At 47.3% G+C, this 10,067-nt stretch overlaps 1 protein-coding gene across 1 annotated transcript; it reads right to left on the bottom strand.

The window, feature by feature from the left end:
• Positions 1 to 2,906: 2,906 nt before the first annotated feature.
• Positions 2,907 to 9,024, bottom strand: ZIC5 (Zic family member 5). The gene is made up of 2 exons (XM_037143378.2): positions 7,563 to 9,024; positions 2,907 to 3,349 (listed from the first exon to the last, which is right to left on the bottom strand). Exons 1-2 carry the CDS (start codon positions 9,007 to 9,009, stop codon positions 2,907 to 2,909), a joined length of 1,890 nt encoding a protein of 629 aa, XP_036999273.1. The 5' UTR covers positions 9,010 to 9,024.
• Between the last annotated feature and the right edge of the window lie 1,043 nt (positions 9,025 to 10,067).

Below are 10,067 nucleotides of genomic sequence, written 5' to 3'. Positions count from 1 at the left end.
TATTTTTAACTATTTGCTTTTCATCAGTTTTCTGTAAGCTAACATTAACAGGCAAACATTTGGCCTGGTTAACAGTAGATAACCAATTACATTAATTTAAGCCCCTTCGATATTTCATTAAAATGTTTCTCCTTAACACCTGCCCCAAAATGCTGCTACTTATGTCCACTCAACTTCCAAATAAACCACAATAATATGTAAAAGGTATTTGATGCCCACTACTCAACTTCAGGATATTTAACTCAATACAAACCTCAGGTCCTGTTTTTGCTTGTGGATCTGGAAGCAACCTCCCCCGTCCCTCCCTCAATCTTTTTCTCATTCCTTTTTATTTATACTTTAGAAGCTAGGCACCAAAAGAAATGTTAAAATTCGCTTTTCACTGAATAGGACTGCTAAGGATGTTAATTTTAACAAAGGAGTGTGGTAACATCTAAGATTTGCTAATGTTAACCTTCAGAGTTTAGTCTTCATGGATATATTTTATTTTATAGATTAGATTTAAATTAAACCAAGCTGTAAAAATATTTTATGGGTTGGAGAAAGGCTAAGAAATAAAGAGGTCAAGGAAAGAGAACCTAGTGTTCATTATGTCAGCAACCCATTCTGTTTGGAAAAGAATGGCAGAAATATCCCATTATGTAAAGCACAAGCAATACACAGGAAGAATACCTTTATTAAATTTTTTACTTTGTAACCATTCTTGCTTTCTATTAAAGGTACACATTTGAAGGTTTTTAAAATTTTAGGTGTATCAGGAACCAATAAATCTGTGGCAGAATTAACCTATGTATGGCAAAATACATAAAATACATATTCCTTTGTTTCATAATAAATAAACCTGTAGCATAATAAAGAATAGTGCAAACTACCATTGAAAAAGCTGTATAAATAAAACAACTCAATACAAATCAGGAATATTTTGTTCTAATAAGTTTACAATACATAAATTATCCTCCCGAAGTTCATACTTTTTTGTCTATTTGAAAGAGCTTTGAAAGTGAATACTATGAAAATCAAATAAACTTTTAAATGTACAGTTATTTTATATTCAAGTTTTATGGTCTTTTTCTTTATAAAGGAGGGTCTGCAGGTTTCATATTCACAACAATTTGAAGACAACATTGAAAGGCTTTCAAAGTGACAGCACCATGCACTGCACTAGTAATATATCTATAAACTATATATAATCTCAACACAATGCAAAAAAGACATGCAGGAAGAGTCCTGGTTTTCACATTACATTGTTCATTCAAGTAAGTTAAAAAATATATTTTTTCCATTTTCTTTCCTTTTTTTTTAAATAAACCATGAGTCATAAACAACAATCTTTCACCAAAATGTATAATATAATTCTTTGGTGTGCTTTGAACTCTTCCAGAAAAGGAAAAAAAAAGGATGTCTGAAAATAAATTAATTCAACTGTACAAATAGTGTTCACATAAAAGTCATTAACAATGATAAGACTACATCAACCACTCACAATACACAAAACACGTTACTACACACCCTAGGGAGGGGGTGTCTTCAAGGTCTTTGAGTATAAATTAGTGCTCTTTAGTATATTTGTATGTTTATGATAGACTGCATTTTGCACATGAGATGTGCTGTACCAATTGAAAATAAATTGATTAAGAGTTATTGTCCTAGGTCCTTGACCTTTTTTTATCCTAGCTTGACAGCTCTGGCAAAGGTCAAACATTCATCAATGTTTGGTGGTAAGTATAAATGTTTAAAAAATTAAAATATGTGTAGCAATTCCCTCCCCTCTTTTAATGTAAATCATACACTTCACACACTATAATTTTCAAATGGGATAGAGTTTGGTGTGTTCAGTGCTCAGGGGAAAGAAAATGCATTAAAATGTACTTTCAGTCATCAAAAAATAAAGGCTTTTTAAAAGGCTGATATAAGAGTATAAAAGAGGAATTGGCCTATTTTTAAAACAAGTTTTCAAAACAAATAGGCATATTGCCAACATACTCCTCCTTAGACCTGCCTGTTAATTTCGGCATCCCAAAGAACTTATGATCTAAACTATAATCTCTTTATTACACAAAAAGTTTGAACATAGTAAAGCGGCAGCATCCGAAATTTCAGATTAAAAAACAAACAGGAAAAAGCAAGCACTTGAATTTCTTCTATTTTATAAAATATCACAGTTTCACAGTTGTCTATTGCAGCAGCTTTTTCTTATCTCCACTTTTGTTTGAACAATCACAGTAGCACAATGGAGATGTATTAAGGTTGCTGCATCTTTTTTTTTAATCATACAAGCAGGGTACTAAATAATCCTGTATAAAAATACTGTTTAGATGTTATCAATAATAAAAGTGGAAATGAAATGACAAGTATTTTTAGACACAGGTAGAGCCCAAGATCTGTTGGCAACGCAGCAAGTGTATGGTTTACAATCAAGAGGACTTCACAGAATTAGGACTCAAGGAAGCAACTAAGAGGCTCCAAAGAAGCCCACATTACGGTGTCAAAGGCATTTGCAAGGCACTCTAGGAAATGCAGAGGGCCTTGTTGCTGTGTTGAGTTGACTTAGTGTTCTTTCTCTCACCTTTGAAAAAATATATATTGCATTGGCAGTGTGTCTCTTGATTAATTGATCTCTTCACCTATTTTTCTTGGTACATTGTGCTCCCAGCCCTGTCCCTCTGCAATGTGTAAGTCCAGCTTGGTTAGTTTTGTTTGTTTGTTAGGGGGAAAAAGCCCAAATATCTTAATTAAATTAACTAAATGTAAAAACACCATGGGGTTTTATACTAAATAAATAAGGCTAATTAGACTTGGTGGCAAGTCTGAGTCATGGATTTTCTCAGGCTCGGCATTGTCTCAGGTTAGGATATGGTCCAAGGACTCCCACTTATTATTTTACTTGTTATTATTACTAATAAATTCTAATGTATCGTCCGCACTACTTCAGAGTTCCTGCACAGCTCCTCATCTTCAGACTCAGAAGAGGTTCCGTTGCTAGAAGGTGTGTGGAGGTGGCTGGGGGCTCCACTGGCCTGGCAAACATACCACTCATTGAGGTTGGTCACCTGAGGGGAGAGAGTGCTAGAGTGATTCCTGGTTGGGTCCAGCACAGGGGACAAGGGAGCACCCACTGGAGGCCCCATTGATGAATAACCAAGGGCTCCTGGAGAAGGTGGTGGGGACTTGCAATGAATCTTCATGTGCTTCCTCAGAGAGCTTGGGTGAGTATAAGATTTGTCGCAGCCACGAATCTTGCAGTAATATGGCTTGTCACTGGTGTGGACATGAGAATGTTTCTTTCTATCACTGCTGTTGGCAAACTTCCTGTCACAGCCATCAAATTCGCATTTGAAAGGCTTTTCCCCTGCAAAAAAACATAGGAAAGATTAACAATTGCTTTTCAGAGACTTCTCACTCAAAAGAGAAAATGGATGTTGGAGCAGAAATGAGGATGCATTTTCCCATTCTCTAGAAGACCAACTCCCAACCTAATTCCCATTCGTAATTCTTATTTTCAGGATGCATCAGGAAAGGAATACTTCAAGGATGGGCCTGGCGACCACTGGCCTGGAGGCTCTCCTTGGACTGGGCTTGTGAGAGGCTGGATGTCAACCCCTATAGTAAGTACCAATAGGGTCAGGGGGAAAGTGACTAGAGCATGGTCCAGAATGTAAAACCGACACCCAGCTACAACCTGAATACCCATATCCTCACTCCCCTCAGGTTCCATATGTGCAAAAATACACATATATTTTTTCTGAGCAGCTCCCCCTAGCAAGATAAATACTGATAAAAATAGTTTTAGTACAAGAAAAAGAAGAAAAATAAACACATATGTCCAATTAAAAGTAAACTGGGAGTGGTTCAGTAAAATTATTATAATGGTGTTTTGTCTCAGGGTGTTCCCCAACATTTTACTGATGGGAAAGGAAAGGAAATAAAACAGAATCCCATTTTCTTCAGAAATAAAGGCACCTATGAAAAAGTGTGACCACTAGATTTTTTACAAGCTAGCTGGGCACAGAAATGGCCACTGGCCTCTTCCTCCTACCAGCTTTCCTCACAACTTGCAGGGCAATTAAGAGCCTAGCAAAATAGAGCCTTAACAAGCATTAATCAAGAACATGAGCCTCAGCCTGAGCCTGGCATTTACCTGATGTCATAAGTAAACATTCTAACAGCTTTCTGCATTACTTAATAGTCAAACAAGGTGAACGATTTACCAGTCTTTTGGCCCATAACCCCTTTAAGCTGCTGTAACCAACCCCAGGAACACAATACTTTTAAACACAAGGCCTCTAATCACGGAAGTGGAAATGCTCATTGAGACAACTAAAAATTCAGCAACCTTAGTATTAAAAAGCAAAAAAAAAAAAAAAAAAGAATCCAGCAGGTAACTATAAATTTTCTTTCTCACCTCAGGGTATAGGAACTTGACATACCTGAGTCCATAATTGAACAAGTCATCTCACACATATCACTGTATTAATATTTTCCTCATATTTAAATGATTTAACAAATAAAGTTATGTTTCTTCCCATTTCAACAGCTACTCTGATGACACACAAGGTGTGCCATTTCATCAGTTTTGGATAATTTACAGTTTAGTGTGTACAAAGTATTAATAAAAATATTTCAGTGTAGTTTTGTTGTGGTTAATTTCTCCAATGATAACTAGTTCAATGACAGAGTATGTAAAGACAGCTGAAAGTACTGCCTGGAATGTAACTTATCTTATGCTACCTGGAAATACTGTTTAAAAGTAAAATTAGATATTATTCAAATATACCTTCTACACTGATCTATAGAAATGAAAATACAACATAACACAATGATAATGACAACCTTTAAAAATTCTCTATAAATGAGTTTCAACAGTTACCATAATCAATTTTTATCAAAGCATTAGTTATTTGTCTTCATTTCTGTATTCTACTTTAAGTTGGAGATAATACTAATTTAATATAGCATTCTTCATAAAATATCATAATCAACCCTTTCAACATGGTGGTTTTATTCGCTTTATGCCAATGGGCAATGTTGGGTTTTTGGTTTGTTTGCTTTTTTTAGTATTCTCATGTTTCTGTACAAGCTATATATCCTTGCAATATGAAAACTAAACGGCTTGAACATGTCTGGCTCCAGCATAGCACGTGATAAAGAGAAACAGTTTGACCCAGTACAGGCAGTGGAAAGGTAGAAAATTAAGGATAAAAAAGTAGAGAAAAAATGAGGGGGGGTGATAAAATTGCCTACATTATTCAGAAATAAGGAGACAGTGAGTAAATTCTACCCAACTAGAAAGGGTGAGACCCCAGTGTTTACATTTCAGACTCTAACATAAGGGTCACATCAAAATTTAACTACTTACATTGTTTTGCAGAGTAATGAAAGCTAGGGTGTGTAACTCTAAGATCCTATCAAGTCCTTCTCCTGAAAGGAGGACTCCAGCCCCAAGCAGTAGAGGATTACAAACGGAATTGGGGGCACATGGGTCAGGAAAAATGGGCCTTCGGAAGTGGTCAGGGATTATTCCTTTTGATCAATATGTTCTGGGACCCCGGATAACCTCCAAAAGGGAGAGTGGCTGGATCCCTCCCTGGACACAACATAACAATTGCTAAGCGGCCCAGAGAACGCCAAAACCTGGCACAGGTTTGAGTATGAACGTGGGGTGCTCGCATCCCTCCCCGAGGTATCCGGCGAGGCCTACGCAGTCACTGCTGCCTGGCATAAGCAACCCTGCGCACGACGTGAAACCAGAAAACAATAAACAGCCATAGGTCTCCCTGGATACCCACGTCTCGTCTCGGCACACAACCCCACCAAGCTAAGCACTCGCTCACGCCCCCTCCTGGCGGGGGTAAGATATGCGGGAGGACGGAGGCAGCCTTCCTGGCTGGGGCCTTAGAGCAGGAACCTAGGTTAGCTTCCGCGCGGTCAACTTCCACTTCCTTGCTTCAAGGGGTGGAAAGGGCCCTGACACCTTACAGCTTCCCTTCCCGCGAAGGAAAGGTACTCTCCCACTCCGAGGCCTAGAAAGAAGGGAAGAGCCAAGGCCGCAAGGCTCAGCTTTGAGGGGTTCTCCTTGAGGACGTCTTCAACTGCCGCGCCCTGCACGCCTCCTTCACGGTCCCTGGCAGCTACACCGTCCGTAAGTACTGAGCACACGAGCAGGCAGCAGGCTTAGCAGACCAGAAATTTTACGAGAGCCTCCTGGGAAGTTTCCTTTTGGAAAAATAATTAAGGTGGACGGATCCGATTAGAAAAGAACCCGGCAGGCAAAAGGAGCTCCCGGGAAAATGTGCTCCCGGCCCATCATCTGCAGTTCCGTAGGAGACCTGTTAAGTGTCAGCCTACCGAGGCGAGGCCAGGGCTCTAGACCTGGTTCCTCCGGCAGATCACCCGAACGCCCTTGGCCCGAGCCCTGCGGCTGCCTCCTAGCCGCCGCCGCCGCACCGATAAATCAGCCAAGTAATTACTGAATGTAAACTCCAGTTACTTAAGTGTCCTCCGAGGGGTAATATTGTCTGTCCCTATAAATCCCGCCTGCGCTCGCACTCATCAGCGCTTTCTGCCCAATGTTCAAACGCAACACGCGACCCACAGGGGCCAGGCCACCGCCCCCACGCCGCAGCCGCCTTCACGCAGGGTCGTGGCATCCCCAAAGGCAGGGCTTGGGGTAGGTTTGGAGGGGTCCGCACGGCGCCGGGGGCTCCCCCTAAATTCTAAGGCAGGCGAGGTCCAAAAGATAATGGGAGGCTCTGCGGCTAGCCCTGTACTCCTGGAACTAGAGCCTCCTTTGAAAGCACAGAAGCTAATTTCCCCAGTACCTTCAAGGGCATGTGTGATAAAATGTGTGTGACGACGCACGTGTGCGTATGAAGGTGTGTAAATTAGTAACTGTAATGAGGGCGTACGTGTAAAATGTATCAGGGCATATGGGTATCCCAGCAGAGGAAAGGGGCAGGTTTAGGAGGAAATACAGGTGTGTGAGGTTGTGTGAAGTGTGTGCATGTGAAAGTGTGTGTGGGGGGGGAGTGTGTAACTGGGGCAAGTGTGTGTAGGGGAGGTCTTCCGGGGCCCCCTTCCCTCCTGGGCCTCCTGGCCCAAATGCCGCAGCAAATCCCACATGCCACTTGCACGCGAGGGGCCTGCCACCCGTGGAGAGGAACTCTGGGGCGGCTCCGGCTCCAATTCCCCTTTCCCCCAACTCCCTCCCCAGATTCCCGGGGCTGGACGGATGGGGGCTGCCGACTGTCCAGGGCGCCTTCCTGCAACGGCTGCTGCTGCTTCTACTCCGGCGCAGCGGCGGCGGCTGCTGGAGCGCGTGGCCAGTCCCAGCGGAGAGGCTGCGGGAGCGCGGGAGACTCCACCGTGTGAGAACCCACCGCGGGGCCTGTGTGTGCTATCGAATTACTTACTCATAGAAAAAAAAAAAAGGGAGAGAAAAAAAAGAAGTCACATGTCCGGGTTATACGTATGCAAAGAGAAGTAGCAGGAGGGGAAAATTAAGGCGAGCAGGGGGAGGAGGAAGAGAAGCGGCGGCGGCGGCGCAGCCGGGGACAGACACCCACCTGTATGAGTGCGCTTGTGGATCTTGAGGTTCTCGGAGCGCGCGAAGACCTTGCCGCAGCCCGGGAAGGGACAGGGAAAGGGCTTCTCGCCCGTGTGCACGCGGATGTGGTTGATCAGCTTGTATTTTGCCTTGAAGGGCTTGCCCTCGCGCGGACAGTCCTCCCAGAAGCAGACGTGGCTGCTCTGCTCCGGGCCGCCCACGTGCTCCACAGTGACGTGGTTCACTAGCTCGTGCATGGTGCCGAAAGTTTTGGAGCAGGGCTTGGAGCCGCCGGCCGGGGTCGGTGGTGGCTGCGGCTGCCGAGCCAGCTCCTCCGGGTCGATCCACTTGCAGATGAGCTCCTGCTTGATTGGCTGCCGCATGTAGCGCAGGAAGGCCCCGGCGGCCCCAGGAAGGTGGGGGTGGTGCTGGTTCGGGTCTTGCGCGGGAGCCGGCGGCGGCGGTGGCGCCGAGGGTGGTGCGTGGTGTTGCAGGTGGGGTCCGGGCCCGGCCGCCGCAGCAGCAGCTGCAGCCGCCGCCAGGTTCAGGTTTAAGTTCACAGCTCCGTAGCCGTGTAGGGCAGCTGCTGCAGCGGCCGCCACCGTCCCGTAGTGCGCGTCGCTGGAACGCGGCGCAAAGGGTGGCTCCGCGCGACCGAACAATTCAGCCGCCGCGGCTGCCGCGGCTGCCGCCAACCCCAGGCGCATCTGGCCGTTGAGCGGGTGCTGGTGGCTGCCGGGCGCTCCCGGCATGTCTTGCAGCGCAGGAAAGAGCGCGGGACCCCCGCCGCCGCTGCCGTCCGGGCCCGCGTAGGTGCCGCTGGCCGAGATGAACATGCCGGACGAGTGGGGAGGCGGGGCCGGGTGCTGGGGGGAGCCGGTGCCGGACGGCTGCTCCCCTCCGAGCGGGGCCCCGTGCATGGCCGCCACGGGGGCCGTGGCGGAAAGGTCCCTCCGGAGGACGAAGTCCCTGCTGTGGCCTTTGCCGCTGCTGCCGCCGCCGCCACTGTCGGCGGTGGTGTAGCCCGAGAGGGCAGGAGGAGGAGGGGGAGGGGAAGGGGAGGGAGGAAGAGGAGGGGCTGGGGGCGGTGGCGCTGAGGGCAGCACACCGCAGCAGCCCCCGCCACCAGAATAGGTGCCGGCTCCGGGGTGCGCAGCGGCGGCTGCTGCGCGGTTGGTGACCGCGGGAGCCTCAGGCTGTGCCCGGACCGCCTGGGAGGGAGGGCTGAGGCGTAGGGCGCTCGCCTGGGCCCTGTGCTCTGGTCCCAGCCGAGTGCTGGCCACGCCGGGGTCAGCGCCCAGGTCCCGAGGGCGAAGGTGCGTGGCTATGGCGCGAAGTTGGGAGTGGGCGGGCGGGCTGGCCAGCGCCGGGAAGCCTGTCATGTTCTGAAGAGGCTTGGCTTGAGCCGTTGCCAAATCCGCTAATCTCAGCGCTGGCGAGTTCCTCTTGCTCAAAGGGAGCTCCATCAGAACCACACAATCAGACCCATAGACCCTAACTGGGGGGACTTTTTTTTGCCCTCTACCCGCCTCCCAAAACATGTATATATTAGGGACTCTTTAACTTCTTTGTCCTGACCTCCTAACTCTGCGTATTCCTGTTCCCACTCTGTCTTCCAGCGATTGGCAGAGTGAACACCACATTTGAGCTGCACAGTGGGACTGAGGTTTTGGAAATGGCACGGGTGGTATTGGAGAGAGCCCCGTGATTGGCAGCAACCGCGGCTGCCCGATTGGCTCCCTTTCAGACCCTGGTCCCAGCGGAGATCCGCCCCGCTGCTTGTAGCCGCCTTAGCTTTCGCTTCGCGCCCCCTCCTCCGTTAGAGCCCTGCGTCCCCCGCCTCCCCAGGGATGTCCAAGTTGCACTGGCAGAAAGTTTGTTCTGGGCCTGCGCGCTCGTCTCTCCTCGTTTCACAAACGCTCCTTGGGCAGAGCGCGCGCCGGCACGCGGCTGAAGGGCAGGATGTGGCTAAGGGCTGCCCGCCACCCCCACCCCCCACCCCCACTGGGGTGGGGGCAGAAGGCAGGGAGCTATTCCCAACTTCAAAAACCTCTGCCTCAGAGCAAGCAGAAGCACCTTCCAACAACCACACACTTCCCTTGGAAGAGCCCTAGGCTGCTCTCTGGAGAAAGTGAGCAGATGTTCGCCCGTCATCGTACTTGTAGGGGTGATTCTAGGAACTTATTATTTGGGAAGCACACCATTCTGCCACACGCTCACGTAGGGCTCAGACAGGAGGCGGAATGAGGAGGGGTATTAAAGTCCTATTGGTTGCAAAACGATTTGAGTCATTTGGCTCTACTAAACACAAAGTGTGGTCAAAATAAATCTTTCCCGAAAGGAACCGTTTTACCTCGACTTTTTAGCTCATGGAGGCCCTTTCAATACGGTTCAAAGGAATTGGCTCGAAATGTAGTCTCACTGCTCGCGGGTTCTAGATCTGCCACTTCCGATTGGCTTTGGGGGGGGAGAGGGGGGACGTCTTGTAGCGATTTTAACTTTTGCCTCTGGTAGATACAGTGGC

The sequence above is a fragment of the Artibeus jamaicensis genome, unplaced genomic scaffold, assembly GCF_021234435.1.
Source record: "Artibeus jamaicensis isolate MK-2021 breed Jamaican fruit bat unplaced genomic scaffold, CSHL_Jam_final contig_1819, whole genome shotgun sequence".
NCBI lineage: Eukaryota > Metazoa > Chordata > Mammalia > Chiroptera > Phyllostomidae > Artibeus > Artibeus jamaicensis.
Note: the sequence above shows the minus strand (reverse complement) of the source record. Positions and strands in the feature narration are given on the sequence as shown.